This window comes from Rhinichthys klamathensis, unplaced genomic scaffold (assembly GCF_029890125.1).
Source record: "Rhinichthys klamathensis goyatoka isolate OS25496 unplaced genomic scaffold, OSU_Roscu_1.1 h1tg000318l_1, whole genome shotgun sequence".
NCBI classification, from domain to species: Eukaryota; Metazoa; Chordata; class Actinopteri; order Cypriniformes; family Leuciscidae; genus Rhinichthys; species Rhinichthys klamathensis.
Genome location: NW_026606834.1, coordinates 888,885 through 904,467, shown reverse-complemented (window position 1 = coordinate 904,467; position 15,583 = coordinate 888,885). Strand labels below are relative to the sequence as shown.

The following is a 15,583-nucleotide window of genomic DNA, read 5'->3' as shown; positions in this document are numbered from 1 at the left end:
AAGTGAGATATTTCAAGCCTTTATTTGTTATAATTTGGATGATTATGGCTTGAAAACCTTTCCACAATATTCTAATTTTGAATTTGGGGTTTTCATAAGCTGTAAGCCATAATCATCAACATTATAACAAATAAAGGCTTGAAATATCTCACTTTGCGTGTAATGAGTCTATATAACATATTAGTTTCACCTGTTGAATTACTGAAATAAATTAATATTTACACGATATTCCAATTTTTCAAGTTTCACCTGTATATGTAGTTCTAAGTGTGCGGTTTAATGCATATATAGTTATACTGAGTCCCAGTAGTTCAATCTTCTGCATAAGGTAACCACAAAATCAAAAACATGCAAGCCCATAAGTTTCTAACATAACTGAACATTAAACACTAACATTAGCAACATCTTTCCATTTACTGAAAAACACATAAAATAACACTTTAATCCCTAAATATACCCTCCTAATGCAGTCCCTTGCAAAGCATGCTGGGAATTACACTGCCCAGTTAGTTGTCAACAAAAATGATTCATGACTTTTTTTTAAATTAAGTTTTACATGTATTAGGTTGATTGAACACAATTAAATTAAGTAGTTACAAAATGTAAAAAATCGTGTTACTTTAGCTTATTTTAATTAATTAAATTGAACAAGAGGCAAACATTTATTTTTTGAGTGCATGTTAAGCATTGACTTTCTGTTGCTTTGATAAATAGATTGGGAAGTGACTCTGATCCCGCTTTTTGAGTTACGTTAGCTGTGTTTCCATCAAAAGTTGCACTATTTGACATGTGCAAATAAAGCAGTGTTTCCAGAACATAATCATCACTTCCTGGGAATCTGATGCAAAATATCACTAATAAAATTGGAAGTTGCTGCAATCGGGTCTTTTCCCCTCCCAGAAACGTACTGTTATCTTTAACTATGAAACCTAAATCATTGTGCCGACAACTGGAAATCACTGTAATGTGTAGTCGAGGGGTTTCAGTATAAATGCAAACATGCATGGAGAGAAATTAGATATGGTGGAGACCTGTAATATAACAGAAGGCAGGGATTGCTGCACAATCTGCTCAGTATTTAATATTGATATATTTGTTCATTTTATTCAGAGTAACTTACAGTGGGTTCAAGCTTTACATTTCACCAGTATATCATCATCAGTGTAACTTGCCTTACTGACAGCAATGCAAAAAGCAAATGATTTCTTTGTTTTATAACTGTACATTTCACAAATTAAATCATCAGTGAGGGTTGTAAAGCAATAATACATTAACACATTAACTCCACTGTATAAGTAAGGTCTATTATATATAGAAACTTCAAATTTTGTATTGAACTTTCAGACAACATTCAAATTGACTTTGTATGTCCCGTTAATGCACACTGAGATTTGCATGTGATAAGGAGGAAATGTTTGGTTGTTTTAGGTTATGATCAGTCACTTTGGTATGAAGGAATTATTGTGGTTGTTTGTTTATTGAATTCCAAAAATACAAAACAGCTCAGTAGATTCTCAAGATTAATAAACAATGTAAATCCAAATAAGGATAGGCTACAATAGTAACTACATAAAAATAAAATTAAAGTATAATCACTAGCCTACAAATTTAACCTGTTCGCCAGCAGAAAAATCCCAATAAATGGCATAAACTAAATCAGATACAGTTCATGAACCCTGAAAGCATATGTCTCATTTGAAAGCAGACACTTGGCAGTTTATTGTAAAGTCAGAATTAATTATTTTAATAATGAGACTTTTTTTTATTTATAAATAGCTTCAAAGTTTGTAAAGTTATTAGACATTTATTTTTTTGAAATATCTTGATGAAAATAAAATTGATTAAAGTTGGCATTGTATTAATCTAGAAATGCACTGCAGAAAAGCCACATGCCAGACCATGTTATATTTCACTATTTAAGTCTAAAACTCAGGTGATTTTGATCAGGTACCTAATGTTAATTGTCATTTTCTCAGCATCCATTCAGTCTATTGTCTCTATTGTTTTGTGGGGCAAACTATGACCTTTCCAACGTGAAGACGTAAGGTGTGGCGCATCTCAGAGATGGTACAAGACGGGCATTAGTGGTTAAAAAGTACTTATTTAGAAAATTACCGATCGTTTGTCTAGATCAGACTCTTATTCCCCGGCTGGTATCGTGTCGAGACTTTGAAGCTGCACTGAAACTCACATCTGAACCTTCAACCTGTTGGACCCCATTGAAGACACTATATGGAGAAATCCTGGAATGTTTTCCTCAAAAACCTTCATTTCTTTTCGACTGAAGAAAGAAAGACATGAACATTTTGGATGACATGGGGGAGAGTAAATTATCAGGTTTCTTTTTAACTAATCCTTTAAAACTGCAGTGAACCAAAGACATTAGGCTTGTTCGACTTGAACCGGCGCTGCACAGACCATTGTTTTATGACATTAAAGTACCGCGAGAGCGATTGAAAAGCACATGGAGCCGTCTACTCTCTAATCGCTCTCGCGGTATTTTGATGTCATTCACCGATCGGTCTGTGCAGCGCCAGTTCAAGTCGAACAAGCCTTGCAAGCATCAAAAACGTAGGTGTTTCTGACGTCACAAACTACCTTGTAACCAATCACTTCAACATGTGATCGTCCTCGAGTGGGCCTGGTGTGAGTGAGTGGAGGTGGGGCTAACTTAATTTGCATATTCATAGAACCGCCTATAGCCTACTAAATGAGGAAAGGGTGTAGGCTACATTTAAAAAAGTTACATTCATGCTATTTTAAGGCATGAAAAAAATTTTACAAGGAAAAAACATTTTAATATGTAGCCTAATTTTGGTGATCAAAGATTAATTTTAGACTAGAGAATACAATAATTGACTACAGGAGGACTTAAATCAAAGACCAATTCAGTGTGTCGGCGGCTAGTTGTTGCTGTTCTCTGAAGGAGTTCAGCTGCAAGACAATGAGTTAACTACTGGAAACACACGATATATCTAGACCATACTGACCTGTGTCCTCATGTTTACAATCCTTTACGTCGTGATATCTCTTTATGATAACGTGTGCTTGTTTAAGCAGACTTTTGTTTTGACGAGCGCAAAAATATTTTCAAATCTAATGATCAGACACACCGCACACACATAATGTCCTGCAAACCGATTACCTCCGATTACCTCATATCGGCCTATATACAAATAGCCTAGTAATCTTCCTGAAAGTGACACAACAAAACGCCTTCAAAAGTTAGTTTCGCGCTCGATATTCGTCGGATATTCGCCTGCATGAGCAAAATGAAAGTTTTCTGACTATAACAGAGATAGATATGGTTGGTTGCATAAACGTTTAAGAAAGACAGAGTAATAAAAAAGAAGATCCCTCCTTCTGGAATTGCCTGTTCGTTTCCAAACAAACGAAACTGAAGCGTTCGTCGTGCATGGTTTCATTTTAATGGAGCAAAATGGCAGATGAAGTTTCACTCGATCGGGAATCTCTCAGATGCTCCATTTGTCTGGATCTCCTCAGAAATCCGGCGATTATTCCCTGTGGACACAGTTTCTGCACGGACTGTATTGCAGGTGTGTGGGATCGGGATCGGGATGTGTGCAGATGCCCTCAATGCAAACACACGTTTAACCACAGACCTGTTCTCATTGACTGGCTCCACGTGAAGGAACTTACTGAGAAGCTGATGAAGATGAGAAGAAAGCAGGCTGAGGATGATGAAGATGTGAGCTGTGACTCCTGCACCTCGAGATCGAGTAAAGCCGTCAGAACCTGCCTCACCTGTCTCGCTTCTTACTGCGAGTCTCACCTGGAGAAACACAATGATCTGCACGGGTGGAGTAAACACCAGCTGACGGATTCAGCCACGGATCTCCACGGCAAAACCTGCTCTCAGCACGGCAAACTCATCGATGTTTTCTGTCGCACTGATCAGCAGTGTGTCTGTCTGCTGTGTGCAATACATGAACACAAGAGTCACGACACCATCTCAGCATCTGACGAAAGAGCAGACAGACAGGTAGAGGTCCTGCAGAATTGTGGCTTTTAATATCTTACAATCTTTACAATAAACTCTCATTTGTTAACATTAGTTAATGAACTATCTACGAGCAATACATTTGTCACAGTATTTATTAATCGTTGTTAATGTTAGTTTGTTGTTTGTTCATGTTAGTTCACATGCATTAACTAATGTAACGTCCCGTAGTCAATCATTTTATCCCTTAACACTCATCTTTGATCATCAAAATAACAAATTTAAATGTTTTGTCCTTGAAAAAAAAGTCTTCATTCTTTGAAATAGCTTGAATGCAACGCTACACCTTATTTACTATACCCTGTTCTATGAATATGCAAATTATCCCCGCCTCCACTCACTCAGTGGGAGAGACGGATATTCTTTGCGGCGCGAAACACGTTTTTGCAGACAGACAGTTATCAACAGCTGAGGCATTTCACTATTCAATGTTCTCCGCACTCTGACGTCGATTTTCTTTGCTTGGTTAAAGATTTCGAAATAATTATATTCTTTTTTTTCCCTAGGAATCCTTCACTTGATAGCCCCTGGGTTAAGCAGAATTGATTGATAGGCAGACGCTTACTCCGTTGCTCCGGCGAATTACTTCATTAATCCTTGTTTTATTGCTTTACCAGGCATTTATAAGCAAGCACTTTTTATTTTTATATCATGTGAACTTATCCACGAAACTATTCCTTATAAAAAACAATTAGATTGCTTTGATATCGCTACTTATATCCAACCTTTCGATTCTCGGCTACTAGCCTTTAGCCCGCTAACATTTCACGCGTGGCCTCGGCCGTCTAATATTACATCCTTTCACTGAAAGGACACGAGTTATATTTGACATTGCAGTCCTAAATTAGTACTGATAGTTGTAGTATCACTGCTAATTTACAGCTCATTTGTTATAATGGCGAACATATCGGATGCGTGTCTAACTTTACCTCTGAGTGCAGGTGAGGACACTTTCGAGCTATTCTCGGTGAATCTGGAGCTGGAATCCGTGGAGAAACAGATCCGTGGTCTGCTGGAAAAGCAAGCCGAGCTGTTGGATCGGCGATCAGCACTTGAAGCAGCACGCGCCGATGCTCACAAGTTAGTGGTTAGTAACTCTTTAACTCCGAGTTCGTCTACTCCGTGTGTTTCTCTGTCCAGAAGGACGCGATCATCTCGGGCTTCATTTACTCCGGCACCGACACAACACAATGGACCATGGATCACGCAGCGGAAGACGCGAGCCAGGACCAGAGCTACTCCTCCGCCCCTCCCGGTCTTCGAGATCTCCACTCGGAACCGCTTCTCCCCTCTTCGCGAGTCGAAACGCGACGACGCCGTGATCATCGGCACGTCCATGGTCCGCCATGTCCGTGCTACCTCAGGTAAAGGTAAGGTGCGCTCTCACTGCTTTCCTGGTGCTCGTGTTCTTGATATCGCTGCACAGGTTCCCGAAATCCTGACCGGGGACGAGCGCGTCGGAGCTGTGGTGCTGCATGCGGGAGGGAGCGACGTCAGGCTGCGGCAGACGGAGGTTCTGAAGAAGGACTACATGAGCCTGATCGAGACCGTACGCAACACAGCGCCTGAGGCAACGATCATCGTGTCTGGACCGCTTCCCACGTACCGACTAGGACAAGAAAGGTTCAGTAGACTATTTGCACTAAATGAATGGTTAATGTCACTGTGTAATGAACAGAAACTGCTCTTTGTAAATAATTGGAATCTGTTTTGGGAGCGACCCAGGCTGTACCGTGCTGATGGCCTGCACCCCAGCAGAGCCGGAGCGGCTGTTCTGTCGGATAATATCTCCAAGACGTTACGCACCAGATGACTAATAAGTCAAAATCCAAATCACAGTCTTTGCTGTCCAAACTTAATTGATATACGTAGTGAAGAACATTATATAGAAACTGTGTCTATTCCTCGTTTAGTGAAGCCAAACAATAAATCTAGTGCAGGATCTAGCAAAAATCTTATTGTAATTAAACCAGAAAATCTAAATATCAGTGAACAAAAAGAATTTCTAAAGCTAGGTCTTCTAAACATTAGATCGCTCACACCTAAAGCGGTTATTGTAAATGAAATGGTCACAGATAATAATTTCGATATACTTTGCCTTACTGAAACCTGGCTTAAACCAAATGAGTATTTCGGTCTAAATGAGTCTACTCCGCCAAGATACTGTTATAAGCATGAGCCCCGTCTGACTGGTCGTGGCGGCGGTGTTGCAACAATCTATAAAGATATTCTTAATATTTCTCAGAAAATAGGTCACAGATTTAATTCGTTTGAAGTACTTATGCTAAATGTTACGCTCTTAGATGTAAGAAAGAAATCCATATTATCTCTAGCCTTGGCTACTGTATATAGACCTCCAGGGCCATATGCTGAATTTCTAAAAGAGTTTGCAGACTTTCTCTCGGATCTATTGGTCAATGTCGATAAAGCAATAATTGTTGGAGATTTTAACATACACGTAGACAACAAAAATGATGCCTTAGGGGCTGCGTTTACAGATTTATTAAACTCCTTTGGGGTCAAGCAAAACGTCCGTGGTCCCACTCATCGTCTAAATCATACACTAGATTTAATTATATCATATGGAATCAATCCAACTGATATAGATATTATACCGCAAAGTGATGATGTCACTGATCATTACATGGTAACGTGCATAATACGTACTGCTGAAATATGTCATGTTGCGCCACGTTATAGACCAGGCAGAACAATCCTTCCAACCACTATAGATAGATTCTCAAATAGCTTACCTGATCTATCTCAGCTGCTCAGTGAACCCAAACTAACAGATGAACTAGAGGAAATGACTAGCAGTTTGAGCACCATTTTCACTAGTACATTAGATATTGTTGCACCAATTAGATTAAAAAAGGTTAAAGAGAAAACTAAAGCACCATGGTACAACAGTGTTACGCATGATATCAAGAGAGAAACTCGTAACCTAGAGCGTAAATGGAAACGAACTAATTTAGAGGTCTTTAGAATCGCGTGGAAAGACAGTATGTCACGTTATAAAAAGGCTCTAAAAACAGCCAGGGCTGAGCACCTCCGCAAACTAATAGAAAATAACCAAAATAATCCAAGGTTCTTATTTAACACCGTGGCTAGACTAACAAATAAACAGACATCACCAGAGCAAAATATACCGTTACAGTTTAGTAGTAATGATTTTATGAATTATTTCAATGAGAAAATAGAAAGCATTCGAAACACAATTATAAATGTACAATCCTCTATGGTCTCTTATGATTCAGCCTCAATTATCGTCCCTCAAGAACAACTACACCGCTTTGCAACGATAGGACAGGAAGAGCTAAATAAACTTATTATTGCATCTAAACCAACAACATGCTCATTAGATCCAATACCCACTAAACTACTGAAAGAAGTGTTACCTGTAGTGGAAGAGCCTCTTCTTAATATTATTAACTCGTCTTTATTCTTAGGTCATGTTCCAAGAATATTCAAGTTGGCAGTAATAAAACCTCTCATTAAGAAACCGCAACTAGATCCAAATAACCTAGCAAATTACAGACCCATTTCAAATCTTCCATTTATGTCCAAAATACTAGAAAAAGTTGTATCCGCTCAACTGTGCTCTTTTTTGCAAGAAAATGATATCTATGAAAAATTCCAGTCAGGATTCAGACCGCATCATAGTACAGAAACTGCGCTAGTTAAAATTACAAATGATCTACTCTTAGCTTCTGACCAAGGCTGTATCTCAATACTAGTCCTACTTGATCTTAGCGCCGCGTTCGACACTATAGATCATAAAATACTCTTGGATCGACTACAAAACTACACTGGTGTTCAGGGACAGGCATTAAGCTGGTTTAGATCGTACTTATCTGACCGTTATCATTTTGTCTCTTTACACGGGGGAAAATCAAAGTTAACGTCAGTAGACTACGGAGTACCGCAAGGATCGGTGCTAGGCCCTCTGCTATTCTCAATATATATGCTGCCACTTGGTAATATTATAAGAAAACATGGAATTAATTTCCACTGTTATGCTGACGACACTCAATTATATATTTCATCACGACCAGATGAAAACATTACCTCATCTAAATTGACAGAATGTCTCAAAGATATAAAATGATGGATGACGCGTAATTTCCTGCTATTAAATTCAGATAAAACGGAGGTATTACTTATTGGTCCAAAAAACTACACACAAAACCTCTTACAATACGACTTTAATATAGAAGGATGCCCTGTTACTTTTTCCACTACAGTAAAAGACCTGGGTGTTATACTAGACCGCAACTTGTCTTTCGAAAATCATATTTCATCTGTTACAAGAACAGCCTTTTTCCACCTTAGAAACATTGCTAAATTACGTAACATGCTATCTGTTTCTGATGCAGAAAAGTTAGTTCATGCATTCATGACCTCGAGACTAGATCACTGTAATGCTTTATTAGCTGGTTGTCCTGCATCCTCAATAAACAAGCTACAGTTAGTGCAAAATGCAGCCGCTAGAGTTCTTACTAGATCAAGAAAATATGATCATATAACACCGATTTTATCATCTCTGCACTGGTTACCTATTAAGTTCCGTATCAATTACAAAGTACTACTACTGACCTATAAAGCCCTTAATGGTTTAGCTCCTATGTACTTAACGGACCTTCTTTCGCCCTACAATCCACCGCGTTCTCTAAGATCACTAAATTCAAGGCTTCTGGTCATTCCTAGGATATCGAAGTCCACGAAAGGAGGGAGGGCATTCTCGCATTTAGCTCCAAAACTCTGGAATAGCCTTCCCGATACGGTCCGATGCTCTGACTCGCTGACACAGTTTAAAACTAGACTAAAGACGTGTCTCTTTAGTCAAGCATTCACATAATGCTTACCTTTTAGTCCTCTGCTATGCCATACGGAACCGTTTGCCACTGAAACTGCTTAACGCACCAGTGGGGCTCGACAGCCTTATAGACAAACGGGTCGGTCCGTATGGTTGCGGAGAGTTTGGGTTACGGAGAGTTGTGAGATTATGGTTTTCTAACACCTACTCCCGTGTAATGGAAATCATTATGAACATCAGCTATGCTAATTATTTCCCATCTGCCTTTCTGCTGTTATCTCGGGACGCTTGTCCCGAGAAAAATGGCGTTCGTAGGCTCCAGTTTGGTATCCTGCCTCTCACGGGGATTTCGGATGCCTCAACGCCTGTGATGAGAAGACCAACGCCTGTGAAGAGACGACTCAACGCCTGCGAAGAGACGACTCAACGCCGGCGATATGTTATCCCCTAAATATTACATGATTAACTAAATGTATTTTTTCCAGGTACTCTCTGATATGGACTTACTGTAAAGCTTCTTTAAAACCCTATGATTGTTAGCCAGAGGAGAACTGGCCCCTGACTAGCCTGGGTTCTCCCAAGGTTTTTTTCTCCATCCAATCTGATGGAGTTTTGGTTCCTTGCCACTGTCGCCTTGCTTTTGGCTTGCTTAGTTGGGGATATTTAATATTCAACAATATTATTGAACTGTGTTGTACTACTTTCATGTTATCACTGTGAAGCTGCTTTGATGCAATCTGTATTGTGAAAAGCGCTATATAAATAAATGTGACTTGACTTGACTTGACTCACTCCACTCATTGACGATCACAGGTTGATCTGGGGTGCGTTTCCCGAAAGCATCGTTGGCCAACTATGGTCGCAAGTTGGTCGCAAATCCCATTGAACTCTATTGGTAACGACGGAACTTGCGACCATAGTTGGCTAACGATGCTTTCGGGAAACGCACCCCTGATTGGTTACAAGGTCGTTTGTGACGTCAGAAACACCAGCGATTTCAAACCGTGTTTTTGAGACTGTCTTTGGTTCACTGCAGTTTTAAGCAGAAAATACTCAGCAATGCTGTCGACTTATGCATTTACACATGGTTTGTCTTAAAGCGTATTAAAAACACCACATAGACACATAAACAACATTAAAAACTGCATTTTCACCACAGGGGGACTTTTACTAACAAATTCAACTTTTGATTTTAATAATGTATTATGTTGAAATTAACATTAAGTAGAAGTATTGTTCATTCTTAGTTAGTTAGCTAAAGTTGTTAACTTATGCAACCTTATTGTAAAGTGTTACCAATCTTAATCCTGGTATCTAAAAGTTAACGTAATGCACATTTACAGGTTTTATCTGCAGTTAAAAACAAACTATTTTCTTTCGCCAGAGGAAGTTAATGGAAACACGTGTGCAGTTTCTGCAGAACATCCAAGACAGAGAGAAGGATTTTAAAGAGCTAACGCAGGCGGACGAGACGATCCGAGTGAGTATTGATCATCTGTATTGAGTATTGATCACTCAGTTTTGAGTATTGATCACAGATCTCACGTTATCAGTGTGTCTTCCAGCCCCAGAAGAAAATGTTGCACAGAGACTGCTCTTTCATTGCTCTAGAGATATACAGTATTGAGTTCTCTATTATGATTCATGGATCCACTTTGCCTCATATGTTTCTCCTTAAATTCCTTAGGAGAAGTACATCTGAGTAAGAGTATATAATTATGGATATTAAAGTGGAAAGCGGCTCACATCAGCTCTTTGCAGAGTTTTTGATGAGAGATGTTTAACGAGAGATGTTGGCAAATCTGAGCACAGTTTGAGAAATTGAGACGTCTTCTGAAACCCATAAGCAAATACCCAGCGTATTTTTGTTTGATTTTGTTAACTTTCCCATTAAGTTATGAAAATGTTATTTCTGAATGTTTTCTAAAGAATCTAAACATTACATTTTTTAAATGTTTTAAAAATGTTTTTGCTTGGGTTATGGGAACGTTAAGGAAACATTCAATTAAAAAAAAATAGTTTTTTTTTTTTTTTTACACAATCCATAGAATGTTACTTTTGAATGTTCTCTAATCCAGTAGTACCATTTAAAAAACATTAGACGAACGAACATCCAACTAAAATATTCCATCAACGATGTATAATGTTTTCATGCTAACTATTTTAGAACATTATTAAAGAGATACGTTTATATGAATATTCTATTAATGTTACTGGAAGAACGTTTGTTCATAACTTTGAGAGAACCTTGCCGGAACGTTATTTCAGAAATGTAAAGTTCTAAGAAAATACAAATTATGCAGTTAGCTAACATCAAGTATTAATTCAGGCAGACATAAGGAGCTTGTTAAAGCAATTATTACAAGTTGTGATCATTGTGATTCCAGTATATGTAAGATATATTTAGTTTGTGATTGTTTTTCCTGGAACAGCGTTCAGCGCAGACGGCAGTCACAGAAAGTGAGCGAGTCTTCAGCGAGGTGGTGTCCAGCGTTCAGAAAACATGCTGTCGTGTGAAGGAGCTGATCGCAGAACAACAGAGAGCTGAACTCAGTCACATTGAAGGACTTCAGGAGAAAGTCCAACAGAAGATCGCTGGCATGAAGAGGAAGGTGTCTGAGCTTGATCAGCTTATGACCTCTGAAGATCACATTCATTTCCTGCAGGTTTGTGAAGATGATCACATTCTAATCAAGAGTCTGTCAATAATTGTATCCCTTAAAACTCATCTTTGATCACCAAAACTACATATTTAAAAATTTTTCTTTCATGCCTTAAAATATCTTGAATGTAACTCGACACCCTCGCCTCATTTAGTATGCGCTGTTCTATGAATATGCAAATGAGCCCCGCCTCCACTCACTCACTCAGCTCAGAGATCCACTGGTTGACGATCACACGTTGATCTGATTGGTTACAAGGTCGTTTGTGACGTCAGAAACACCAGCGATTTCAAACCGTGTTTTTGAGGCTGTCTTTTGTTTTAAGGAGGAAATACTCAGCAATGCTGTCGACTTATGATTTTACACATGGTGTGTCTTAAAGCATATTAAAAACACCACATAGACATATAAACAACATTAAAAGCTGGATTTTCACTTTAATAAAACACTAAGTTTATTAAACAACAACACTTTCTCAATGTTTGATGAGGAAACCACTAGATTATACTTACTTTTCGATATATATTTTTTTTAAATTTAGGCTATTGACAAAGTTTCGAAAGAATTAATGTATATTTTTGTATTTTCTTCTTTCTGCATTATTTGTTATGTATCTGTAGAATTACCCGTCTGACTGTGAAGAATCCTCGTCTGAAGAATTTGAAGATCTTTCCAGCATTTCTGAACATCCAGATGCTTTTTATCACAACGTGAGGATCCTGGTTTCTAAAATGCAAGAGCGTTTGATGAATGTCACCAAAACGACAGAGATCGAGATCAAGATCAAGTCTGCAAAAGGTTGGAAGACTTCATTAAATATAAAGAAAACTGATAGATTCTCCATTTTCGAGTTCTATCCATATGTCTGTAACACTGTAAAAAATGCGATATGATCAATGAGTCACGACAACATATGATTTTACATTACTTCAATTCAACAAAAAAAGATAAGCAATTTTTGCTATTTCACGTCTATTTAAAAACAGTTACCAAATATGGAAACTCGAGTCTTTCCTGATATATAGTTTGTGTGGGACAGTGACAGTTAAAGTCCCCCTATAGTCAATCATTTTATCCCTTAAAACTCATCTTTGATCACCAAAATTACAAAAAAATTCTTCATGCCTTAAAATATCTTGAATGTAACTCGACACCCTTGCCTCATTTAGTATTCGTGGTGCTATGAATATGCAAATGAGCCCCGCCTCCACTCACTCAGCTCAGAGATCCACTGGTTGACGATCACACGTTGATCTGATTGGTTACAAGGTCGTTTGTGACGTCAGAAACACCAGCGATTTCAAACCGTGTTTTTGAGACTGTCTTTGGTTCACTGCAGTTTTAAGCAGAAAATACTCAGCAATGCTGTCGACTTATGAACTTACACATGGTTTGTCTTAAAGCATATTAAACACACCACATACACATATAAACACCATTAAACGGGGGAACTTTAATGTTATTTCCTTGACAAACTATAGGCTTCATCATTAAAAAGATCTAATCAAGCTTTTCCAAAATTCAGTATTTGACCTCTATTTTATTCTGAGAAACTTATAGTGACAGTTATGTCTTAATTTGTAGCAACATAAACAACAACACAAACGCGTATTTTAAATGAGGCAAGGGTGTAGAGTTACATTCAAGCTATTTTAAGACGTAAAGAACTTTTTTTTTCAAGGAAAAAACATTTAAATATGTCATTTTGGTGCTCAAAGATTAGTTTTAAGGGATAAAATGATTGACTACAGGGGGACTTTAACAAATTTAAGTGTACAAAATGAAAAATCCTACATTTAAAGATTCTATGTATGTAGTAAACACATCATTTGCTTTCCTCCGTAGTCTTGCCTCCTGTTGGAGGAACTGTAAAACTGTCTTCAACTCCAGCGTTTGGTAAAAAAGATGAGCGGCGGTATTGTGATATCAGCCGGGTGACAAACGAAGGCACATCTAGTTCCAGTTCTGATGGTAATCCGCTTTCAACTGGCAGCGGCTTGTGTGGTTCTGTTCAGTTTGACCAGAAGGTTATCTTCCGTTTTGGGGAGCCAGCATTTAACTTCAGTTTTCAGGATGTTCCCTCTAAATCCTCAGAAGAAACATATGAGCCATATACGAGCCAAACATATGAGCCAGCTGTACCATTACCTGATCTTATTGAGATCTCGACTGGAGAGGAAAATGAGCAAGTCGTTTTCAGTCACAGAGCCAAACTGTACCGCTTCGACAAAGAATTAATCGAGTGGAAGGAAAGAGGCGTCGGCGAACTTAAAATACTTCAAAATAATAAACCCAGAAGTGCAAGACTCGTGATGAGGAGAGAGCGGGTTCTGAAATTATGTGCAAACCACTGGATTGCTCCAAATATGAAGCTCAAACCGATGAAAGCGAGCGGGAAAGCGTGGACGTGGAATGCCGTGGACTTTGCTGATGGAGGAGGCGTGGGTCAGACGTTAGCGGTGCGGTTTAAACTGCAGGAGTCGGCCGATGCCTTCAGGGAAGTCTTTGAGGAAGCCGTGGCCACTGCATCCAGTGTATCAGAAACAGGTGAGCGTCTGTAATCCTGCATATTTGCTGAATTAAAGGGATAGTTCACTTTGAAATTAATTTTTGGTATGTTTTAGCTCACCTCAAGGGCATCCAAGATGTAGGTGTCTTTGTTTCCACAGTAGTTTCAATTTTGATATTTTTAGGTCAAACCGTTCTTGTCTGTCAGTCATATAATGCAGGTCTATGGTCACCACCTCAAAGAGCATGCACAGAGAAGTCCAAATTAAACATGATTTAATGACTCGTAAATGTAAGTACACATTGATGGCCTAAGACAGTGGTTTTCAAACCTGTCCTGGAGGACCCCCAACACTGCACGTTTTCTTTGTCTCCCTAATCAAACACACCTGATTCAACTCATCAGCTCATTATCACATGGGTTAATGAGCTGATGAGTTGAATCAGTTGTTTTTGATTCGGGAGACAAAGAAAACGTGCAGTGTTGGGGGTCCTCCAGGACAGGTTTGAAAACCACTGGCCTAAGACACGAAACGAGCGGTTTGTGTGAGAAAACGAACAGTATTTATATTGTTTTTACCTCTTGTAAACACAGCCACGTCCAAGTACTCTGAGGGCGCGGGCGCGTCGGTCTGCGCAAGCGCCGGAAGTGATCTCTCACGCGCGTAGAGGTCTTCTTAGGTCCTAAAAACTGTACCCGACCCGAATCACTACTTACCCGAACCCGACGTGCATAAATAATTTTTTTTTAAAGAAAAACCTGACCTGATAAAATTAGACCCGAGTCCGACCCGATCTGACGCCATTTCCTTTAGAACCCGACTGGACCCGATTCCCGAACGTAAACGGCATTTACATTGTGCACAGCCTGCAGCCCTGCGTTTCTCAAAAATGCACTTAACATAGACGCGCAAGTGTAAGCGCGCTGAAGTGCTAAAATGTCAATCACACATCATAACCAATTACGTCCTATAACATTTGGCATAATCTTATTTACCGGACCATACGATGATTAGAACCACCATTCGTTTTCCCTCACCTTTTTCGCAATGTCATGCTTTTCTGACAGTGTCGCGTATTTTTAAAATTGATTGACAGGCCTGGCTTAATGACAATTCAAATACTTGCATTTAGTCAAACATCCATCCACATGATGGCGCACTAGTTCTTCTTGGCAAAGGGAGGGGTTGGTTTATGTGGAGCGAGCAACTGAGTAAATAAATGCGGAGGCAACCGTGCTTATGCTTATAGCCCATTTGCACGTAGAAGCGCGGATTCGCTCTTTCACTTAGACAAAGTGAGAGAACGCTGTCATAGAGTTGTTTTAAATACTGCAATTTTGTTAAATGCCCAACATAGTTTAAAAGAATTCCGGTCTTCTCGGGTCCATTTGGAAAAGGCCACTAATACTGACCCCGACTCGTCGGAGTTTTGGCCCCTAACCCGTTTGGGTCTCGGGTCGGACCTCGGGTTTTCGGATCCAAGTGGAGCCGTGAAGACCTCTAGCGTGTACGTCACTCGTTGTTTACACAGAGATTTCGGAAGTGTTACCTTTCACTGTGAAGATCTAAACAT

At 39.2% G+C, this 15,583-nt stretch overlaps 1 protein-coding gene across 1 annotated transcript; it reads left to right on the top strand.

Moving 5' to 3' along the window:
• The first annotated feature begins 3,383 nt into the window (after positions 1 to 3,383).
• LOC130105375 (ranBP2-like and GRIP domain-containing protein 4) lies at positions 3,384 to 14,322 on the top strand. The gene is made up of 5 exons (XM_056271360.1): positions 3,384 to 4,003; positions 10,222 to 10,317; positions 11,270 to 11,503; positions 12,121 to 12,298; positions 13,346 to 14,322. Exons 1-5 carry the CDS (start codon positions 3,440 to 3,442, stop codon positions 14,059 to 14,061), a joined length of 1,788 nt encoding a protein of 595 aa, XP_056127335.1. The 5' UTR covers positions 3,384 to 3,439; the 3' UTR covers positions 14,062 to 14,322.
• The last annotated feature ends 1,261 nt before the right edge of the window (positions 14,323 to 15,583 follow it).

Bases quoted from the DNA above. Each gene is read 5' to 3' on its own strand.
- LOC130105375 (XM_056271360.1), top strand. From the start codon at position 3,440: ATGGCAGATGAAGTTTCACTCGATCGGGAATCTCTCAGATGCTCCATT. The intron at 4,004-10,221 runs GTAGAGGTCCTG...TTCTTTCGCCAG, and splicing joins ACGAAAGAGCAGACAGACAG to AGGAAGTTAATGGAAACACG. The intron at 12,299-13,345 runs GTTGGAAGACTT...TTTCCTCCGTAG, and splicing joins CAAGATCAAGTCTGCAAAAG to TCTTGCCTCCTGTTGGAGGA.